Source organism: Bos grunniens, chromosome 7 (genome assembly GCF_055505025.1).
Source record: "Bos grunniens cultivar Pamir isolate PY7600 chromosome 7, Bosgru_T2T1.0, whole genome shotgun sequence".
In the NCBI taxonomy this organism is placed as follows: Eukaryota; Metazoa; Chordata; class Mammalia; order Artiodactyla; family Bovidae; genus Bos; species Bos grunniens.
In genome coordinates this window covers 70,695,874-70,719,861 of record NC_141171.1, presented here as the reverse complement: position 1 = coordinate 70,719,861, position 23,988 = coordinate 70,695,874, and the positions used below count along the sequence as shown (strand labels likewise).

Below are 23,988 nucleotides of genomic sequence, written 5' to 3'. Positions count from 1 at the left end.
GTAACATGTCAAAAATGCAGGTGATTTAAATTTCCTTGCACATAGAGGAATGAAGAAGTTTGGAATTTTTATGCATGATCGGGACCTGTGTTTGGGAAAATGTAAACTCATCACAGTGGAAAATGTGTTGTTTGGAGTCTGGGGGTGAAAACAAAGCTGATGGTTTTGGAGAGATTGCTGGAGCCAGATGGCCTAGTACTTTCCCAGTCTGGCGGTCCAACTGCTCCCTCCTGGATAATATACAGCCATTTGTTCGGGGATATTTACGCTAGAGCTGTTTCCATGTGAATGTTTGAACAGCATTAAAAACGAACGTATTTGTAGCGATGCATTTATTGAACTTGTATGACTGCATGGATAGTCTGTTCTCATGTCTTATATTGCTGAGAGGGATGAAGAAGTGTTTGGATGTTGGTGAATTGTTTATATAGTTGTTGAGCAAGAATGATTTGGTCTTAGTTATTAAAATGTGTAAGCATTTGGAAACTAATGGAAGGAATGGTAGCACCTACCTGGAAGCTCCGTTGTGAAAATGAATTCATACATGAAAAGTGCTTAGAACAGTGACTGGCATATATTAAGTGCTTAATAAATTCTCTGCTTTTATTATTGTATTATTACTATTATTACCCCATTGAGTTAACAAAGCCAGTTGTATCTGCTAATATAGATGTAAATGTAGTTATCATATGAGTGAAATATCTTTTATTACTGCTAGAAAAAGAAATATCATACGATATTGTTATAATGATTCAGTTTTTATCTTGGTGTTTGGATAATATGAGAGATTTTATTTCTTTGAGGCACAAAAAATGCCTTCTGAAGCTAACTGCTTTTGGTACACATTCTCTTTTTATTCAGGGCTGTGATGTAGCTGAACAGCTTACTGAATATGATATCATTCCTTTGCAACTTTGCTAATTCAGTTCTGCAAACAGGCCTGCTTAGTGGCTGAACTTAAGTTACGTTTTTGTATTAATTTGTTCACCAGTAGCAAAACTGCTAATTGAAGCAAAATAATTTAAAAAATTTATTCCACTATTAATTTTGGATTGCTGTTTGACACAATTGTTTATGAAATGTCAAATTTGTAGTGTTTTCTTTGGCATAGGTTAATTTTTAACTGAGACTCCCTCACCTACTAAAAGTTTCTCGAACCACATTAGCTAATACCTTTTTTTTTTTAATGACAAGTACTAGAACTTGGTGGTCGAATGTAATGATTAATGTTGCTGTATGTTGATAGTGTAGGTGTTTATATTATTTTTTGATTAGTTTCAGTTCTTGGCATTTTGCTGCCAAAGTCATGTTGACTGTGTTTAGAGGACACTTTACTTCTGGTTGAGAGAGATACTTTGTGCATTTGTGAATGTATTTTTAAGGTGACAAATTAGGTTTGGCTTTTTATTTTCAGTTTGAAAAAAAAATAAGTGACATATTTTTAAGGTTGCTGTTTTGATTTAAATAGAAAATTAGGAGTTTTTGTTAGTTATAGGTAACTTGTCTGGGCTTTCCTTGTAGCTCAGTCAATAAAGAATCCCCTGCAATGCAGGAATCTGCTTGCAATGCAGAAGACCCTGGTTCAATTCCTGGGTCTGGAAGATCCCCTAGAGATGAAAATGACAACCCACTCCAATATTCTTGCCTGGAAAAACCCATGGACAGAGGAGCCTGGCAGGCTACTGTCCATGGGATCGCAAGAGTTGGACATGACTTAGAGACTAAACCACAGTCTGTCTTCCTTTCTTCCTTCCTTCCAACTCTTTCTTTCCTTTCATTCTCTCTTTCTGTCTTTCTCAGTTGATGATGACAAGTCTCTGATGGTTTGTTTGTAAACCAAGAAGACTCCTAATGAAAACATTTTGTTCCTAAAACCCTTTCAGATTTTGATGAATCAAAGTCAAAAGTGTTCTCTTTGCCCATTTTGTTTTGGCATTGGACGCAAAGAGTTAAAACTATTAGAAAAGTAAGCAAAGAAAATCATGCTTAGTTCTCTGTATTTCCTTTGGCATCCCATTGATGTGTGATCCCAGTGTAAGTTCACCATGTATTTTTTGTTTTACTGCGTGGTCTTTATCTGTAGTAGTTTTCAGTTAACTTTTAAGACCCAGTGGTATTTTAGAAACGCAAAGATGAACCGTACTTCACAAGATGCCTTCTAAAACAGTAGCTACCGAAGCAGAGTTTCTCAGTTGATTTTATTTCTTTTCAAAGATGGTATAGGTTAATGGGCATTTGAAACTGCTGGCATTTCATCCTCTTACAGTAAACCTTCTGACAGTGTTGCTGTGTAAGGATATAAAAGTTTTAACAATTCTTATTTTTCCTTCTTTTTTGTTAATTATAAAAAATTATTTCTGAAAAAACCTTCAATATGAAAATCAATGGAGTGTTTAAAATAATTGTGATAATTTCATTATGCTCATTAGAAGAGAACATTAAGAAAAGGGAGGCTAGTATATTCAGAAGAATAAATTTCCAAAGTTGTCAAGTTTTGACAACTTTATTTTTTATCAGTTTCACTAGGTTTTTAAAGCTGAGACGAATTTTGTGCTGTTTATTCTTTGCCTTTTCTTCCTGTTGAAGCATTCCTGCCACCTTAAGGGTTATATTTGCATTGGAAGGATTAACGTAAACATCTTTTCTACCTGATACTGTATTTTTTTTTTTTTTGGTTTGTTTTTTTGGTTGATTCACCATTGATTCATTTATTTGAATAATATATTTTATATGTTTTCTCTCTCCCTCTTGCCCACTTCTGTAGCAGGCCTCCCATTCTTACCCCTGATGAACACATTGATTTATTTAAACCACTGTTGTCTTTGTCGGTCTCACAGCAGACTACCTTCTTCCCAGTGAGCAGACGCATGATTTACTATGGAGGATGAAAATAAGCCTTTTTCTTGGTGTTCCATTGTCTAGGTCCTAAACCAGCTGTCTATTAAAATGGTTTCACTTAAAGTGGTCAATGCTGTTTATAAGCTTTTGTGATCTCCCAGCTGATCCAAGCCTCAAGGAGCTTTACTCACACCCTACAGAGGCACATATTTAAATTAGGAAGAAAAGCAGAACTTTTCCCTAAGTTGTGCTGGAGGATCCCTTTCCTTTTAGGCTTGAAGTCTGGGTTTGCTGAACTGTGAACCAGTCTTAACATGTGTACTAAATGTAGATGGTAGAGACTTGATGTGTGTGAAAGCCAGAGAGAACTTGTTGGCATTTTTTAGAGACTCTGTCTTGTTGACACTCTACATCAGAGACACTTATCAAAATAGATTTATCCTGTTTTCCTATGTTGGATTTCATCAGAATGTTGATTTCTCAGACCATATTTTTATAAGATGGTATGGTATGTGTGTTAATAAGTTTTCTCAGTAAAAAAAAAAAAAAAAAAAAAAACCAAAAAAACAGATGAGGTTGGAGGTGGAGATGCCTTTAATGGAGTTCCACTGTATAGCTAGCTAATGCTATGACACTGAGGTTCTAGATTACTCTAGTTCCAGGATTTTAGTTCTATTCTTTAAAAGGAGAGGAAAAAGACTCTGTTTCACTTGCTTTTATTTCAGAAGTCACAGAAGCAGCAAGCACTTGTTTATCTGTGTTTATATGCTGAAAAGTTTTGTTGTGTAGAGGCCCCAAGGAAAGGGACAGCAGAAGTTTCCTGCTTCCATTTGTCCCCAGAGTTTAAGTATTTCTGAGCAAATCCAAACTCATGCGTTCATTTTTCTGTGCTTGATGTAGAGGAAGTCTCTGCTGCCAGAAGTGAAGTGGCAGGTTGACATTTGGTAGAGATGTATTACGGAGGCCCTGGGCCTGCAGCAAATGATGTTCAGTCACCAAAGATAAAAAGACAGAATTCCTGGGAGTCCGTGGATCATCTACTGTTTTGGGGGAGTCATCAACATATTTTCACTGCAGCCTATGTTTAATGGAGTGTCATCAGGGGTCCACTGATTTCAGAGGAATCAGTAGTCTCAGTAAAAATAATACTGGTATTATCTAGAAAGAATCAAAATGAGAAGGTCTGATGTAATTGATATTCCTTCGTCCTAAAAAAGCCAAATTATTATTTTTTAAACAGGAGGGAAAATCCCATTAATACTTGTGAATTTTGTTTTCCAAGTTACTTGTATTAGTTTAGCATGACAGAAAACTAAAGTTGAAACAGAGGTTACCAGGGATATTAAGAGAACATATAGAACATGGAGTGATAATAGGATTTTGCAGAAGTGCGTAATTTAAAGTGTTTAGCACCACATACGAGATCTAACCAGAAGATAGTTATGAATTTCGTAAAATGAAGTATTAACTTTACACAGATCTGGCTTTGCTCTCTGATGGGTGGCAAACACTCCCTTAACCCAATGGTCAGACTTCACTGCCATTGGTGCAACTAGCTGACAGAGTGACGTGATACACTGGGAATTTGGCGTCATGTCTGTGGTATTCCAGCCCTGAGTTACGTAACTTTAGTCTGAGGAAACATTAGACAAACCCAAACTGAGGATGGTTCTACAAAATAACTTGCCTCTAAGGCAATGGCACCCCACTCCAGTACTCTTGCCTAGAAAATCCCATGGGACGGAGGAGCCTGGTGGGCTGCAGTCCATGGGGTCACTAAGAGTCGGACCTGACTGAGCAACTTCACTTTCACTTTTCACTTTCATGTATTAGAGAAGGAAATGGCAACCCTCTTCAGTGTTCTTGCCTGGAGAATCCCAGGGACGGGGGAGCCTGGTGGGCTGCCGTCTATGGGGTCGCACAGAGTCGGACACGACTGGAGCGACTTAGCAGCAGCAGCATTCTTCAACAGTGTCAATGTCATGAAATAACACTCAGGAATATTTCTTATTGAAGGTGATATGACAGTTGGATGCAGTGATTGTTATCAGGGTGTTTGTTTGTTTTGCTGTAAAGGACAGCATTGCCCAGCCAGTGACTCTCAGGTGTTTACATTATCGTGTTGTACTAATGTTCATTTTCTGATTCTGATCATTGTGCTGTGGTTATGTAAGAGAATTTCTTGTCTTAAGGAAGTGCATCTTGAAGTATTTAGGGCACGTCTGCAGTTAACAAGTGGTTCAGGAAAAGAAAATTGAGAAAGATGAATAAATTTAGTTTACTAAAAATGTAAACATTGGAAGCATCTGGGTAAAGTGAAGTATCTGGGTAAAGTATCTTGGAAATCTTTATATATTCTTGTGATTTTCTGTATGTCTAAAATTATGGTAAAATAAAACATTAAAAATACAGGGTTATAGCAGGCCAGCCATAAAGAAAGACTTTTGATGGGTCAGTGGTAGAGAACGGTTTTATCCTTATTCAGGTTCTTTTTGTCATTTTTTAAGTTGTTGCAGTTTTTGTTTTGTTCTGGAGTTACATAAAATGAGAGCTTGTTCTGAGGGTTTGCACACACAATTTCATAAGCTGTCCCCCATCATTTATGGTTTTAAAAGTCCCAGGTTCATAAAGAGAGCACATTTCAGCCAAATACAAGTTAGTTACTGTACTTTCTGTGTGTCCTAAAAAAAAAAATAATCTCTGGTTAATTTAGGTAGTTTCATCACCAAGAAACTGAGAGTTATCTGAATGTGTGAAAGTAATTTTATTAACAATTTGAAACTGTGTTATATTAGTATAATGCAGTGATACATTGTTAAGTTAGTTAAAATGTATACCCATTTAGAGCACTCCTCTCCCCATGCTGCTAAGTCACTTCAGTCGTGTCTGACTCTGTGTGACCCCATAGACGGCAGCCCACCAGGCTTCCCCATCCCTAGGATTCTCCAGGCAAGAACACTGGAGTGGGTTGGCCCAGGTATTAACAGGTAGATCTTCCAGGAAGCAGAGATCTCAGGAAAACTTCTGGTGACCTTAAGGAAAATGTTTGTACACATATAAGTAAAAGCAGACAAAAACATCTTTGGTGAGGTGGTTTAGGACTCCAAATTTTCAGAGTCAAATGTAGTTTTTCTTGGTTGAGGGAGATAACTATGGCTTAACTTCCCCTCAACCCTTCCCCCCAGCATATGCAGGCAGATTCTACTGTTTGGGTGAGTATACGCCCTGGAGAACACATGTTTTCGTGTAGGCAGGAAGGGTTTCCCCTGATTGATGCATCATCTCAAAGAAGACAGTGAGTGGACTCATACCCTCACTTGTTTTTACTACTTACCTCTAGAACATTACAATTTGGAGCTGAAAGAAGTAAGATGAGGTGACAACAATTATTTAAAAATCAAATCCATGTGTTTTTGTGTATTTTAAATCACTAGTATCTCAATCTCCTAAACCCTTCTGGATTTTCCCTTCCCCATTGATTAGATTTATTTTTATTCTGAATTAAAGAGAGAGTTGTGGTTGTCTTGACAACAGAAGCCCATCTCATACAAGTATCCAGAGATGTGTGTTATAACAAGGTGGTTGATGGGACAAAGAGGAATGTGTCCCCTTCCACTCCATGTGGGTTGATCCTCATCAACTGTCTTGAAAGGGTCAGCCTGGTGAGGGCTTCGGCTCTGAAAGCTAATTGGCCTTTCTTGGGTGGTGAATGGTCAAGAACTCGACTGTGATAGTTTTTTCCTCTGCTACTTAGTTCCATTCTTAACTCAAATCCTTCCTTTGTTTACAGGCCATAGTATATGAAGGCCAAGATAAGAACCCAGAAATGTGCCGAGTGTTGCTCACACACGAGATCATGTGCAGGTAAGGAATACCTTGTTTTCTCTCTAATTGCCAAAGAGAAGATGAATTTGTATCTCAAATTTGTACCTCTGAATTCTACGTGAGTTCAGGCCTATTTTGGTGTATACATTTCTGTTCTGTTAAAACTAAAAACTGTTAGATATATTTGGTAGTAAAGTGTCAGACATCATAGTGGTTCTCAATTATTTATTAGATTTCATCCTATAAGTTATGTTTCCATTTTGATATCCCACTGTTAATGGGCACAAAATAGTGCCCTTCCCCTTTTCCTATCAATCGAATGAAATACAATATAACCCTTTTAGTGTTAATGTATGCACTCAACTGCATTGCTAGTAAAATGAGTCAGAGTTCTATTGATGTCAGCAGAAGTCTCTGTTTGGATAAGACTTGAAAGTTATAGTTCCTCTTTTTAATTTTTCCACTTAAAAATATGACCATCCACATAGGCATCATTCCTCCTTGAACTGAATGTGGTTCCCTGCCTCTACCCCTACCTTGCATCCGATCTCTTAATCTTCGTTACCTTTTATACAACGGTGACAGTGTAGCTAATGTTTCTTAAATGTAGTGTGGTTTTGGAAAGATAGCAAAGATGAGTCCCTGAAAGGTGTGAACATTCATGTTGTCCACAAATGAGTGTCTTTATTTTTGTCTGAAGCTGCATGTGAAACCAGACCACATTCACTTCCCTGGCCTCTCCGTATGGGAGAGAGTAAACCAGAAAACAGCCTTTTAACTTGCAGTTTAGGTTCTTATTCTTTGTCAGATAACACTGGCACTTTGCTTCCGATATATTCTGAGTAATTGGATAAAGCATGATGATGACACTCTGTATCAGGGAAGGGCTACTAATTGCTTTGTTAGCCATGCGGGTTCTCCTGGCACAAAGCAGGCCTGACTCCTGTCTATTTCTGACCAATTCATATAGGGATTTCAGTTGCCACTTCGGCATGGGTGGGCTTTATTTTCTGCTCAGGGACTTGTGGGGAAAGCAATCTGAAAACTCTACAGGTGGAAATAAAATAGAAAAGAGATGAATGTGTTTGCTTAGTGAAGTCTCAAATATTAACTTCCTCTACATATATAATGATGTACGTAAATCGAAATTTCTTTTTCTCCTTTTTAAAAACATACCTGTAATATATTATTCTACAATATACAGGAGTTTCACAAGTTTTCACTTTAGTGATTTGTAAAATTTATTAATTATTCCCCAAACAGGTTACTTTTCTCTAACTTTAAAGCAACAACAAAATCCCAAAATATGGTCAGGGATTTCTTAGAAGATATTTTTAGGCAAAATTTGTGTTATACTGCATACAGCAGTTGCACAATTAGAGCTGAGCTGCACTTTTCAGAATAAATGAGTAAAATCATTTTGAAGACCATTAAAAAATGACCTCCTTCATATGACTGCATTTCTAACCATATCTCTCTTTTACCTTCCCACAAATAGCATGTTGTTAGAATGAATTCTCTGTATTCTGTTCCGTATAATTCTAGCAAACTGGAGACAGACAGGAAGATGGATCTCAACCAATAGGCCGACTAATATCTGTAAATCATAGATTTGCATCTCATATCTGTACATGTTTGGACTATGCTAGAAATAATTCTGTTCTTAAAATATTTGAAGATATATTATGCCTTTCACACATAAGCCTACCCTCTATTAATGCAGTTTATATTTTTTCTTGTTCTTAAAATTCATTGACCCAAAGTATTTTATTATGCTGGTTGGGGTGCTTTACTGCTGATGTTCTTTCTATTTTTCAGAAACATAAAAATAGCAAAAAATAAAATCCTCAAGCCACTGAAGGCAAATGATGTTTGTATTGTGTGGCTAAAAGGGAAAAGTCATATTCAAAATGTCATTCTGCTAATGTTACAGATGAAGGTTTTCCTGGCTGCCTATAGATGTGGAAGGGGTACTGTTTGTTTACCAGGCTGCCATGACCCTATTACATAAGCCTGTCATCTATTGTGTGGCTAACAGTCTTTTAAATTGCAAATCTGATGCTCTTTAGGGGGCTTCAGAAAAAATTCTCACTTTCCACACCATCCTATTTCTCTTGATTTCTTGCCTGTTGTAAGTGGAAGTTGGGATGTGCTGAATTTGCACCAGGGGTGCAAATGCAGGCTCAATTATAAGCATAAAATTAGAGTCTGTTCACCATTAATCAGCCTGGCTAATTGCTATGCACCACCATTAACCATATGGTGTGAAAGACAGCTTGCTTTCCCTAAGATGAAATTTCTTCATTGCAGACATGAAATAGTGAGGGCCTTGGATTTTAAAATAGCTTGTTTTAGATATTTAATTTCTAAACAACTTTCTGCAGTGCTTTCTATCAAGGCTAACGGCACAATAAAACTTTGCGTTTATGTCACAAAAGAGGTATATTTATAGAACATTGAAGCTATGGTAAAGGAGACAGAGAATTTAGAGCGACAGGAAAGGGCTTGGGTTGATTCTGTTTTGTTGTTGGCAGAGAAAAAAAAAAGCATCAGGGAATTACGTATAAGGTGGTTGCAAATATAAAAAATCAGTTTTGTTCTGTTGAGAGGGTAATCCATTGCATGAGCTATGTAAAGGACTTGCTGCCATGGGATTATAATTACTGTCTCTCCTTGAGACAAAATCCCTTTGACTTGATGGCACAGAACTCTTTCCATGGAATTCTGGGAGAGGTTCTGCATTTTGGATAACTGGAATCTATCATACCAGTCATCTTTACATTCTGTTAATACTTGTGGATGAAGCTCTTCAAAATGTAAAAGCAGGATTTATTCCACAAAGGATTTGATTATATGCACCACCACATCTTTAAAATGTGAAGGGAAAATAGAAACTCTGCTTGGAAGGTGAGTCCAGTTTCCAGTCCCCGCCAGGCAGGCGGAAGCAGATTTTCTTCCTTTCCAGGACACAGGACAATCACAGGGGATGAGTGCTCTCTTTAGGAAAACCTTCTTTCCCCACTGTCAGTGCCTCATGCCTTGTGGACCGTGAGCTCTCAGGGTTGGCCTGGGCCCTTGATATGCCTTGTTCTTCCCTCCTCTTGGGCTGGCTTTTTCTCATTTCGTTCTTCAGATTCCCACTGAAGCGTGTGTCTTTAGGGAAGTGTTCCTGGTTGTTGGCCTGAGTGAGGCCCCCTTATTCTGTGCTCCTATTATATCCTGTGCTTTTCCTTCAGACCCTGTAACTGCACACTCAGCACATTGTAACAGTGTGTCTAGGGCAAGTCTTTCTTTGCTGGACTAAGCTCCTTGAAGGAGTTGTCCAGTTTTCCTCTCTCCTTTATTTGCCTATATGTGAAATGAGGAGAAATGTGTGAAACTGTGACTTCTGTCATAGGGTCATTGTTAAGATTAAATCCTATAACCCCTGTAAATGCTTATCTTGGTACCCGACACATAGTAAGTGCTGAATGTTGATTGTTATGATCAATAGTCACAGCAGAGTATCAGCATTGATATTAATAGAAGCAGTGGAAGTAGTGGGAGCAGTAGTAGCAGCATCTGCAGCATCTAGCTAAGTACCTGGCATGTAGTTGCTCAGAGGGAAAGATGGTAAGAGACTGTTGAAAGGAAGGGAAATGTCTCCTAAGATGTTAACATGCTTTGTTCATTCTAGGTATGCTGGTTAGGGATATTTTCATTCATTCTTATAGTCTTTGCAAAAACACAGTGGAATGAAGAGCCAGAAAGGATTGGTCCCTGCAGTAGCAGAGCTGACAGGTTAGCCTGGGAGATGAAACCTGAAGCTGGTAACTAGACAGCACTGTAGAAAGAGAGGACTGGGATGAGACATGAGGTCAAATACCATGGCTGCTCAGAGAAGGGAGGATGTATTTGCAGGGATTGGGAGGAAGGTGAGACAGGACAAGGATTTTAGAGGGTGTGCGAAGGAGTGTTTTGGTCCATTTGTTGGTGGTCCAAGTAGGATTTCTGTGGGGAGAAGTCTGCAGATGGTGAGCCTGTGGCCTGGATCTGGGCAGTCAGGGTGAAGGATAATCAACTTCTGAGGTCTTTTCACAAAGGTGCGAGGTGAAGCTATGGCCTTACGTGGGATTGACGGGGGATGGGGCATTAGAGAGAGGAGAGGCTGTGGGTACATTCTTGGGGAACAGTGTCACTTTTAGTGCATTCGAGAATTAGGATAAAGAACCTTGAACATACAGGAGATAGAAATGAAAGGAGGGTATTTCAGAGGCAGGGAGCCATCCACATAATAGGTGTAGGGAGATCCAGATGGACCTGAAGACTGAGAAGAACACCAGAAAGTCACTGGTGAACTTCAAGAGAGGATATTCAAGTAGGTGCTAACCCAAAAACCAGGTTTTATGGGATGCAGCTGGCAAGAAGTGATGGAGGCTCTGGCAAGGAGATAGTTAGGCAGTGAAGAAATCAACAAAAGGAGGAGCAAGTCTGTTTTTTTAAGAATGGGAAAACTTGAATATGTTGGTTAACTGAGGGAAAGAATGAACTTACTACTATTAATCAAATTGTTCAGATAACCATATGCTCATTCTCCAGCCATTTTGGCTAAATGGGTAAAATAATCTTGCTTTCTGTTGTAAAGCTTAAAGGTGGAGGTGATGCTTTCTTCCAGTTAAGAGAGCCTCTACTTCTGGGAAGAAGTTCCATGTCTCTGAGATGAAGATGGAAGCGTCTCTTGCTCTGATTTATGAAGCCATGTGTCAGTGTGCTAGAGAGGCACTACCTATGCCATGCTGCTCAGAAAGAGAATCACAAGCTTGCTTTGCCCTGGACAAGCTTGTATGAGGGATGGATACACAGTCTTGCTGGGGAAAGGGCTGCTGTTTTGAGTCCACTGTGTATATAGGACCCCAGGTGCGGCAGGGTCCCCCCTCCTGTGATTGGGCCACATTGGTCTCCTGCCACTGGGGTGCACGTTGAGAACGCATGTGAAGTAGTGGGAATCCTGCTCTGTGACAAGGCAAGTGAGGAAACTCCAAGTCCGCTGATAGATGCCTGCTTTAGGGAGCAAATACCAGGTCTGTGCCTGGTGCAGTACCTGACACACATAGTAAGACTCTCAAGAACAGCATCTGAGGGGATCAAGGTCTATCAGTCACACCCTCATGAGGATGGAGTTAGCACTGTGATTCTTTTGTTAACACAGTAGCTTTTCCCTTGGAGTGCTTTTGTGTCTGTTGTTCCATGTACTGTATTGTTTCAGCCCAAGACCTCTTCTGCCTTAAACACAAGTGAATCTGTTCTCCCTTCATCCTGCCCTTCTTGGTTAATGCCTGCCTTGTGTATGGTAGAGGTTGGTACCCACCTTTCTTGGTCCTTCTGGGTTCAATAGAGGGAACTGGGTGCGGGCTGGTGAGCAGTTCAGCTTGGAGAAGAGAGGAAAGGAGAGAAGGACCATCATGGGGAAGGAAGGAAGGACAGGTCTTTGTTGTGCCTGGCTTTGCATTAGAAGTAGGGAGATTCAGGAGGTTAGATGCTGGCTCAGCCTAAAGGAAGACCTTCCTTTCCCAATTTGCAGTTTTTAGTTTTTTGATAGGGAAATCATATTGCAATCAAAAGATTGTAGAAATACAGAATGGAATATGTACTGTCTACTCTTCTTCACTTACTCCACAGGGCCTACTGTGTGCTGTGCTCTGTTCTAGTTGCTGGGGATATAGGGATGAACAGAACAATCTAAGACCTTTGTACTCATGGACAGACAATAAAGAAGAAAAATAAATATAAAATGAGTGCTCAGAAGAAAAGTGAAGCAGGATGAGGGGCTGGAGAGCTCTGGGGGTGGTAAGGGAAGGGCTTTCATAGGCTGTCACTTTGTGCAGAAATTTGAGGGAACTGAGGGTGGCTTATGACAATTTGTTTCTTCCTCTCCTCCCTCCATCTCTCCTACTGGTTTTTTTCTCCCAGAAGTTGGACCATACCCATCCCATACATATGGGGCTTCCCAGGTGGTGCTAGTGGTAAAGAATCCACCTGCCTGTGCAGGAGATGCAAGAGATGTGGGTTTGATCCCTGGGTTGGGAAGATCCCCTGGAGTAGGAAATGGCAACTCGCTCCATTAGGACAGAGAAGCCTGGCAGGCTACAGTCTCTGGGATCTCAGAGTTGGATGCGGCCGAGTGACCTAACACACACACACATACACCAAACATGCTGTTCTGCAGTTTGGCTTTCTCAGGTCGTACTATGATGTAGACTTCTTTCTGTGATGATGTGGACAAACCCACCTTCGTTCTTTTTAATGCTGCACACAGTTCCATGTTTACATATGTATGTACACACACATATATGTGTATGTGTATATGCATTTATTTTTAAAGTGGGCTTAAACCATAGACACTACTTTGTTACCGCCCCAGATGCAGCACAGAGCCCAGGAATCCCACTTTGAGGATGACGACTGCGCAGTGCAGTGATATGACCTGAGAGGCAGGAGACCTGTTGGGCTAGTTTTTCATACTTTGTGTAAAGTTTTCTTTATGAATGATGTTACGTCACCTCCAGCCCATTAGTCCATTTTCCTTGTTTTATTCCTCTTCTATTCGTCCTTCTCCACCTCTGTTCTTTGCATCTGCTTTCTGCCCTGGGTCCCCTGGGGCCCAGCAGAGAGGGTGGTTCTCACTTAGGCTGTGCTTCGATTCAGCTGGCTTCACTCGAGGGCACTTATATTTTAAGGGGATGAAGACAGTGCTTAAGGCGCAGGGCAGATCTCAGGCCTAGTGCTGCCTTGCCTGGGGAGGTGGTCTGGGGGGTTGGTGGGGTGGGGCTGAACTTTCCTTCCTTGGGCAGCGTCTGCTCAGAGGGGCAGTGAGGCTTCCTTTATCTGCTACCTTCCTATTGGATTGTATTTCCCCTAGTATAATACATTCATTCATGAAGTCATCCAATCAACCGACCAACCATTATTTGATCTTCTCTGTTCTGTCCCAGGCCTTACAGCTACCCGCTAGGTAAATAAGATTGACAGTGTGTTCCTTTATGAAACATATGGGTTAGTGGGGGAGGGATGGGAGGAGAACGATAGTAACAAAAAATACACAAGTATATACATAAGAATATAATTTGCTTTTTGTTTGGTGCCCTGAGAGGAAAAACTTAGAGCAGCCTATCAAGTGTTAAGATCAGCTTCTCTGAGGAAGGAGTCTAGAGGCCTAGGCCCAAAGAGGAGGTTGCTGTTGTTTAGTCACTCAGTCGTGTCCGACTCTTTTGCGACCACACAGACTGTAGCCTGCTGTTGCTGCTGCTGCTGCTAAGTCGCTTCAGTCGTGTTCAACTCTGTGCGACCCCATAGGCGGCAGCCCACCAGGCTCCCCCGTCCCTGGGAATCTCCAAGCAAGAACATTGGAGTGGGTTGCCATTTCCTTCTCCAATGCATGAAAGTGAAAAGTGAAAGTGAAGTCACTTAGTCATGTCCAACTCCTAGCGACCCCATGGACTATAGCCTGCTAGGCTCCCCAGTCCCTGGGATTTCCCAGGCAAGAATACTGGAGTGGGTTGACATTTCCTTCTCCAGGGATCAAATCCGGGTCTCCTGCATTACAGGCAGATTCTTTACCCCTGAGTCTCCTGGGATGCCCCAAAGAGTGGGTAGAGGCTGGCTAGCTAGGGAGGGCATAGAGGAGGAGCAGTCCAGGCCCAAAGGCCTGCCCGCACCTGGGCCTGGGGTCAGACTGAGTGTGGAGACTGAAATTGGCTAGTGAGGCTGGAGTGTGGCACATTGGAGGAGAGTGACAAGAGATGGGGAGGTGTTCTGGCTCCATGTCATGCCATAGATTTATTCTCAGTGCGGTGGGAAGCCCTTAAAAGGTCTAGGGCAGTGGAGTGACAGTTCCATTGACATTTTGAAAAGATCACTCTGGCTGTTGGTGGTGGGTGAAGAGTGGAGGGGAGGCCAATGTAGAGTCTAAGCGAGAAATGAAAGTGACTTGGTTGAGGGTGGTGCAGTGAGGAGGGAGAGGGTCATATCATCTGGAGATGTAGATTCTAGTCTGAAACTATCACCAGGCAAGTTGGAAGGGTCCCTGGAAGGCAATAGTCCAGGCAGGATGATGGTGAGGGTTTTGACCTCTGGAGATTTGCCCAATCACTGTTTTGAAAAAGAAAAGGAAAAAAGCAAGGAGAAATAGGCCTTCCCATGCATTGCTTTTCTCCCTGGGTAAAGACTTAGGCTCTGTTGATGGGCTTTTTTTGGAGACCTGTGCCCTCACACTGAGAGGTAGGTACTGCAATCGCTCCATTTTATAGATGAGGAAACTAAGACTCCAGGAGGTGAAGTACCTTGCTCCAGTGCCACAAGCAACTCTGAGTCCAGAGTCGGTGCTCTTAACCACTGCACTCTCCTGGCAAGCCCTTGAAATGTAGGTGCAGGGAAGTAGAGTTCAGAGATAGTAAAGTTTAGTTTTTAAATTATCATTACTTTTTTGGCATTCATGTCGACTACTGGATTTCTCAGTCCCTTTTTTCTACATCTCTTTTACGTGTTGGGATCCTTTGGGCTTTCTTTCCCTCAAAGTCCTAGTATAGCTGAACTCAGACCTGGAGGAAATTGTTTCCTCTGAACCAGAAAGGGAATGGCTCTAAGGCGAGTGGTGTGGTTTTCAGCTGGGGCTCTGACAAAGGAGAGAGAATTCTAGCTGTTGTTTTCTGAAGATATGAGAGACAAATAAAATGAGCATCAATTTGGAAGCTGATTCTCTTTTCAGAGATAGAGAGAGACTTCCCAACTTTGGTGAAAGACCCCCTGTGCGGGTGTATATTTCTGGGTCCTGAAAATAAAGTTCAGTGTTTGTTTCTCTCCAACAGCTCTCCAAATTTAGGCTCTATGATTCACTAGGTCAAATGAGTGTGTGTGTGTGTGTGTGTGTGTGTGCGTGCGCACGCATGTGCTTGTGTAAGAGGGAGATAAATGCATATTTTATTTGTGATGCAGGTAATGTATAACCCTTGCATAACTCCCTCACCTTCATGATTGATCAAATACATGCTTTTATAGTGTGCCCTGAGGTATAGACTGGCCAGTTGGACACATTTCTTATTTGCAGACAAGTCTCAGATGGATAGTCTTCCATTGACCATGGGTAATTTTCAAAAACTCTAATTTTTCACTTTTTAGAAGCATCTCAATTTAAGAAAACACTGGCAACTTTAAGGTCACATATGGGGTGGGATTTTGATAGTAGATGCTTTTCTTGCCCATAACTGCCTCTTCTCTGATCTAATAAAGAGCATTCACTGTCAGGCCTTTGCCAGCCTTTGGATCCATGTCCATACTGCTTCCAGAAAACTTACACAGTGACCAGTGGAAGGCACAAAAGCCAGAGGACATGTGGATCTCTATTGTGTTTTGTCTTTCCTCTTTGTCTTAATTATTGTGTTGTACTTTCACTCTTACATTCTGAACACGGTTCCAAAGCAGACCGTTAGAGTTTTAGCATTTCAGGAAGGCTGTGATTGAAGGAAACATCTCCTATAAAAGAGAAAGCAGAAGAAAAAGGAATCCATTGAATACAAAATGACTGGAGGGGGAGAATCACTCATACCTCATTACTGACGTGTTCCACGCAATTAGTGTGATCTTGAGGGAAGAGAGTTTGAGCCACCCACAACCCTGAATATTCTCATTGGGTAGATGTAATAATAATGCGTTTCACAGTGAAGTCTTCCAATTCCGCGGGCAGTGATGGGGAGACCCCATCTTAGGACTGTCAGTCCTCGCTTGGAGAGAGTCCCTCTCCCTCCCGCCTTTGTGCAGGGAGAGGTTAAACCTGGCATTAACCCGTAGGTGACCCAAACAGAATATTCTGTCCCAGGGATCCGTTGATTGCCAGGTATGGCTTGTGGTAATTCTAGCATTTGCAACCCAGCAATTTGAACCTTCTGTCTGCCTAAATGATGATTTTACATTTGTAATGGTTGTACTAAATCCTCTCGCTTTTGCTCTGCAGCCGCTGTTGTGACAAGAAAAGCTGTGGCAACCGAAATGAGACTCCCTCAGATCCAGTGATAATTGACAGGTAGGGACCACTCTACTTTCAGTCGGTTCTTTTTCCTCATTATAATGAAACACCTGCCTCGTGTGGCTCTCGGGTGAGGGTTAGGAAGGCATGTGGCCGAAATTCGCCTGTTGGTCATGACTTCATCTGCTGCTTTGAGCTATTGCGATTCCTGGGAAAGCCATATGGAATGTTCTTTGGAGGCCCGCTTTCTTGGATTGCTCCAGTTTTGTGTCTGATTCATGCTCCTAAAGGAATGTTCTTCTTTCTTGACTTTCTGTGGCTCAATCCTCATGCTGTGCCAGGAAGCTTCAGAAATAAAATAATAATAATTTGTGATTTATGAAATGTGGTTGGGTGCTTATAAATATTTAACTTTTATTTGAAAAATGTTTGAATCATTATCACTTTTAGCTACAGTAGTTCTGTTGGACGTAATCCATCTACATTTTAAGGTTTTATTTATGCATAAAAGCAGTTTTAAAGAGATCTGTGAACCAAGATTTTCTACAGTAATTTCCCGGGTTTGATTGTAGCTCAGACTGCATTGGAAGTTGATTAATTTATCCTGCTTGTCTTAATTATTGTGTTTTTAAACAGATCCATATTACTAATCTGACATGACCAAGTAAATCATTGTAGAACAATAAATCTGTTTTAGTTGTTCGGCGCAATTTCGAGTCAGTGTGTGCAGAGATTATGCAAAGTCGCATTCCAAATATTCGTTTTACATTTTAATTATTGAAATTCATTGTATGGAAACATGTATGATAAACCATTTGTTACATAGCATTACTCATTGGGAGTTAAATGGCCTGGAAGGTTTATAGATACTGTCAGTTGTCAGCTAGGAAAAGAGCTAGCACCCTCCACTAGCTGGAAGAGTCTTGCAAGTAAGACTGACTGATCTCTCATTGAGGAGATCAACAGCTGAATAAAAGCCCTTTTTGGGGTTTGGTAATATTGATTTTGGATACCCCCTCCACCCCCCCACTGCCCGCTGGTGCACATCTATCTATCTTCCCAATTCTTTACTTTTGGGGGGCTTTATCGTTTTTCAGTTAACTGAAAAAGTATTCTTCATTGTGATTTATGACAAAACATTAGTTGTTAATTTTGACTTCTGTGATTCTTTAGGCTTAAACCCAATTTTGATTGCCTAGCAGTTTTATAAAGCTTGCATTTGAGTCAGATATTTGAACTGTCTTTCACTTATATTCACCAAAAACATATCTTTGCTGGATAACTTGATAACTTTGCTTAATATCTTCTTTGATTCAAAGCTGAAAACACCCACCTTTAGAGTGTAATGAAGTTGTCTGCTGCCTATAGAATTAATATAGCATGTTTATCTACAGAAGCAGACATGCCATTATGCAGTTTCTTTTTCTGCGATGGCAGATAAATCTTCAGATAAATTAAAAAAAAAATAACCTTTATGCTGTTTGTTTCACCTAAATACCTTGCTTCAAAATACCATTTGTTATTTTAAGCAGATTTTACTCTTCTATTAGGAAGAAAGTGTTCTGATCAAAAGACCAGCCCAAATATTTGCCCATACTTTGTAACTATCAGCATTTGGTTCTGTCGCACAGTTTCTTTTGGTTTAGATGATGACAAGAACCTTACTTTGCCACCCGCAATGAAAATGCTTTTTTTTTTTTTTTGCTTTTGAATGGGTTAAGCTTTTAAGTTCTTCGTTTGGTTTTAAGCCGTGACTCTGATATAGAAGGTTGATATGACTGTGGTTTGAATAACATTTGATTTTGACCTGTTTCTGTGGGTTGCGATGGCATAAGAAACTTGACTCAGCAGCGCTGTAATTAGCCCGGCCCGTGTTTTTGAAACAGGATTGTGTTACCTGGATTGCATTAGTGTGGCTTCTATTGTTGCCGCCTTGCATCTATCCCAGTAGGGTACTTAAAACCTTTTCTTGGCTAGGGTAGTTCAAACAATTTAGGTAAAATAAGTATGCACTTTATACTGTTGGTGGCTTTAGAGATATTACTCATGACATTTATCCTTTTCATTATTTTTTTCCTTTTTGGTTTGACAAAGTAGAAAATGCTGTTAGCCAATCTTGGTCTCTTAAGAGAAGGGTACTTGGAAAAGCAGCTGAAACCCTGGTTATCTGCATGAGTCCCAACATACGTTTATTTGCTGGCTGTTGCCACTGTCTCCCATGAACTGTCTTTTCAAGCAGCGATGCCAGCTGATATGCAAAACCCCATTTAGCTATTTTTATTTGCATCTGAGTTTTCAGAATTTATTTGTCCTTCAGTCTGCCAAAGGTTTTTAATGCTCCAGTCCTGTCTGTGCTGATATGTGAAACTTCCATTTTTAACAAGAGAATAACAACAGGAAAAGAACTTACACAAGGAAGGGCGAAATAGAAAAGATTTTTCAATTCCATAAAATTGCTGCAAAGGAAAAAAAATGATGGCAACTGTGTTTGAATTTCATAGTTTCCATTTTGATTCTATATTACCGATTGCATAATATCTGTGTTACGTGCTTAGGGTTTGATTTGCTTTCAGATTTATGGATGAGAATCCCTGCATATTTTGTAAAAATAGGTTATGGGGCCTGCATTCAGTAGCAGGAGTAACTGTTTTTACAAGATGCATCCAATTTGCAATTATAGGACTGAGGGTACAGGCAATCCTTGTGTTAGGATTTAGCATAGTTTTAACACGCAGTCACCTTTTGGGCACCAATAATTTTTAGCTCCCTTTGCTTGTCCTTCAGATTTTGGAAGAACAGTGCTATTTTTATCAGTCGAAAGACTTTTAGTAGTGGTTATTCAGGAAAACTATTTATAGGATTGATAGAAGAGGCTTTATGGTCATACGGCAGTGGTGCAGGATAAGCTATTTCTGTGTTAAATTTTGGCAGTATTATTTGCTGCCAGTGGTTTGCTGCAAGTGGTCAGCTTGGCATAGTCTATCAAAAAAGTGGAATTAACAAAATCAGCAGTTAAATACTGTGATTTAGAAAATGTGTTTCTGCTTCATTTATGATAGCATGCAACATAGTCAGAAAAATATGACCCCAACTCTTTTTACAATTATGACAATTTGTCAAGTCACTTCAAAAACGTTTGGAAGGAAATTTTTGTAAATGGATGATGTGTGCATCTTGAGTTGACTGCCTGGTTGTGTTTCTGTTTAATGCCAAATTGTTTGATTAAGAATTATAAAAACCAGCCTGTGTGCAAGGATCTAGATATTTGGAATATATAGACATGGGAAAAGTCAAATGTGTTGTGTTTAATAGCTGATGACCAGGAACTAATAACAGCAGATTTCATTATCGTTGAGGTAAAGGGCTATGTGTGGTAATTATTGTTAAAGTAAAAAGCCAAAAATGACTTGCAGTTATTGGATTAAGGTGGAGATTGATTTAACATATTCACATAGTAACTCATATTTGAATTTAAAAGGTTTGCAATAAAGTTCATGTTTAGAAATTGAATAAATTGTAGTTTTATTACCACATCGGATATCCTTGTGTCCTAACCTTTTTCCTTGGAGTTATCTTAGTTCAATAAATAAAACCTCATTAGACTATTCCCATTTCAACAAGTTTATTAAATTTTGCAGGAGTAATTAGCATAAGCTGTGCTAATTTTTCTGGAAGACTAATGAGGGAGGTTCTTAATTAGGTTTACTTTGTAAGAATCAGAAAAGATGATAATGACAAAAGTCACCTAGGGTACTCTGAGTTGGGAACCCAGATTTTCTGAATTCATATAAAAATCTTCCATTTTCTATGTGGAAACTTCTTTATAAATGCTTGAACTGAATATATTAAGTGTGCAGACTAGACTCTTACTCCTTATCTTGTTAGTTAGGATTACTGTTCATTCTAGATTTGCTTCACAAAACTCTTTATTTTTCTACCCTGGCTCACTAAACTTTCTTTGAGCAATGACATGGATGAATACAGATGGGTCTTACAAAAACATTTCTTTCTCTGAATTATGCTATAGGATTCCTTTCACACAGAGCTTTAAAGTTTCCAGCCAGATTTGTGCTGCTAACTTCCAGTAGGGTGGGATAGGGGGATGGCTCAATATTTGTTTGTTTGGTTTTTCAATTTAAGATCAGTGTGATTGATGAAATAGTTGGACTGCTAAATAAAGGGAGAAAAGAAGAGCCCAATTCTTCATTTCCTTGCACTGTGGATTTTGAGAATTGACAAGTGGACTTTTTTCTTTTAATAGATAGAAATAATAAAGGATGAAATTCCTCCTCAAATTACTTTCTTGGTCTCGTGTGAATTTAGACATAGCCCTTTTGGGATGTAATGCGGCTCAAGTGATCCACAAGTTTGAGTTCTTCATAACCCGTACTAAAAACGTGGATTTTTTAAAGCCTGTCAACTAATATACCTCTAAAGATTTGGGGCTTGCTTATTGCAGCTTAATAGATTGGTCTTTCTTTTCCATTTTATAAGAATCTCTGTATCTACTTTGGAGCTGTAAGCCCTGACATGCAACATTTAAAAAAAGCATACCAATTTTGTAACATGAAGAATTTAGCCTGTTTGGAACTAGTTCTTCAGGCCACACTTGCCCAAGAGTCTCCTAAAAAGAAAAAATAGTGTGTACTTGTTTCTTTCCAGAATTTTCTAAAGATCTTTGACATCTAGTTCACTTTCACTTCGGTAACACTAAATGGATTTGCTTTATGATTGTTGTCTGAAATAGAATTCAGAACGAAAATATTGGAATGGCCATTTTACCTGCATCAGGGTTGTTCATAAAAACATTTTTTTTGATTCATTCTTCATCTTAGAGGTTTGAGTGCTGTGATAAGACTTTTTAGAAAAGTGCAGTGTTGCCTTAACACCAAGCTAATTTCTTGATTAAACTGATCCTGATATATATATGTAACATATATGTTCATCTGTATAACAGAAAAACTATGGTAAAACGTTAGAATTAGGATGTAGTATTTTTTTTTTTTTTAACCATTGAGCAGGGTGGGCTATATTCTAATTCCTATATCTGCAGTCCTAAGATTGTGAAGGCATCACGGCCCCTTGACCACAAATGATTTTTTTGTCTTTTATCATCAGACTTAAATCCAAAAATGCGCTAAAATTTCTTTATCTTCTGTGAAAAGAAAGTCCTCAATTAACATGAACATAAGCATACTTTTATTAAAGTTGCAGATGAGACTTTTAGTCAGAGTTTCATGGCTTTATTTCATTGACCTTTCAACTTATTATTTTGGTGTTCATCTAGTTTTCAGAAGGACCAACCACTAAACATAATCACTCTGTAAGGTACACAAATAGCTATCTAGAGCTCGAAGACCCAGAGGTATAAATGCATTTCCTAGAGTTCTGATATGCCTTTTATATCACCTGATTTCCTAACTTTGAATGCCCCATTAAAATAAAAAGACGAGGAATTCATTCTTTAAAATTGCTGCAGGCAGGATAATTGCTGTCCTCTTGGTTGGTTTGAGAGGTTTGCGTTTTTTCCAAAAGTGAAAAGCCAGCGCTGACACTGAGCGTGAATTTATGGTTGTTTATTAATCCTACCATATTTAAACATTTGTTTTCTCAGTGGGAATTCATATGTGATTATTAGCGATGAGACTTATGTGAGAGACTATCATTCTAAATTTTATCACATCTCAGATACCATTCTGAATAGGAGATGAGCCCGTACATTTGTATGCAGTTTCCTACCATGATAAGAAAGTAACGAATACAATCAGTTAATAGCAGTCTATATTCCATTTGCTATCAGCTATTCCCAAATATACAGCCAGGATACATTCAAATGGATTTCAAGTATGCTGACAGTATATCATAATGCAAAGCACTTTTATACAGTATAATACTACTACAGACACTGTATAATGAACAACTGTAGCTTTCCTGTAAAGGAAATAATGGCAGCAACTTCCAAGAAATGTATTTAAGGGAGCTTTGGAGAATCAGTAGTGCATATGTGTTACCGGCCTGGGTGTCAGCCCATGGTGTGGGGTTTTAATCCTGTGTCGTCATAACTTTGTAACAGTTCTGGAAAAATACAGAGAAGCTGAACAAAGTCCCTTGTGTGTCATCTAACAACTTTGCAGTCATTTTGTGATGAGAATATATCACTATATTAAATATGCTTTTGCTTTTCTAAAAGAAATTGCTTAGACTAGGAAAAAAACCCAAACCCTCCTAAAGTGCAACTCAGTTCTCCAGTGATAAATTTACCTTGGTTTTCCTTACCGCTCACACCTGACCAGACTCTAATAAAAATTGACAGATTTTAAAAACTCCATTTAGAAGCTTCTGCATGTAGTGAGATTTTGGTCATTTTAATTTGCATTAAGTATTATCTGAAAAAGACCATCTTTTTCCTTCTCTCTCACCTACTGTCTCATCCCTCCCTTTACAAACTGTGTAATTGTATACCATCCATGATAATATAAAAGTGACCTAAATACTCCAATTGCAATCAATGAAAAATGGTGAACATTACAGGTTTGTCTTTGATTGCGTGTTGCCTTTAAAGGTATGGGTAGATGGAGATAAATCTCCCTCTCAAACTCTCTCTCCAGTTACAAGCCTTTGTCCAAAGGTAAATGAAGGTTTTAACATTACGGTACTTATTGTAATATAATTTTAATTGCCTTAACTCTGCTAATGTGTGAAGCTGAGTGTGTGTGTGTGTGTGTGTGTGTGTGTGTATTTTTCATGAGGAGGGGAATAAAGCCAAAGAAAAAAAAAAAAAACGACCCTGCATATTTTTCATGGGGGAGACAGGGGGTCACATGTGGTAAATGATGCAAACTTAATGAAACCGGTTCTGGGGAAGAAAATGCCATTGGCGTTTCATCCACGTAATGTATATTCCACTTCCAGTGGGAATAGAGTGGTCTTCAGTGTGCTTTAGGAATTTTTATTTTTGAAGGTGAAGTGCTTGGTTCCAGTTCCAAACTTGCCTCTAAACCCTACTTGGAAAGATGTAACTAGACAAGCTGGCAAATTATATAGCTCGATCCCACACAATAACCTCCAAAATGGCCCTCGGTAACTATACCATCCCGCTAACTGTTGGAGGCACAATAGTTTTGTAATATAATATAAAGTAATAGTGTTAGCCAACACATCTTTAATAAGATATTGTTCGAGCCTTTGCCATATGCTACAGAGCAGCCTCTCACTCGGTGGGCCTTTTGATTCCTCTCAATAAGATTATTTCAAATACTCTAATCCTGAATCATTGACATGAATACAAAAGCCTGGTGACATCTAATAGATGCCTCTTAGCTTTGCTT

At 39.4% G+C, this 23,988-nt stretch overlaps 1 protein-coding gene across 16 annotated transcripts in view; it reads left to right on the top strand.

Moving 5' to 3' along the window:
* The window catches only part of EBF1 (EBF transcription factor 1), a 411,245-nt gene that overhangs the window by 12,466 nt on the left and 374,791 nt on the right, over window positions 1–23,988 (top strand). For 12 of the 16 annotated variants that reach the window (XM_086412664.1, XM_086412665.1, XM_086412663.1 and 9 more), the window contains 2 exons: window positions 6,629–6,702; window positions 16,649–16,717. In XM_086412664.1, the coding sequence (XP_086268790.1) occupies window positions 6,629–6,702; window positions 16,649–16,717 (143 nt within the window). The remainder of the gene's footprint in view (window positions 1–6,628; window positions 6,703–16,648; window positions 16,718–23,988) is intronic. The other 4 variants (XM_086412671.1, XM_086412669.1, XM_086412666.1 and 1 more) reach the window with 1 other exon arrangement.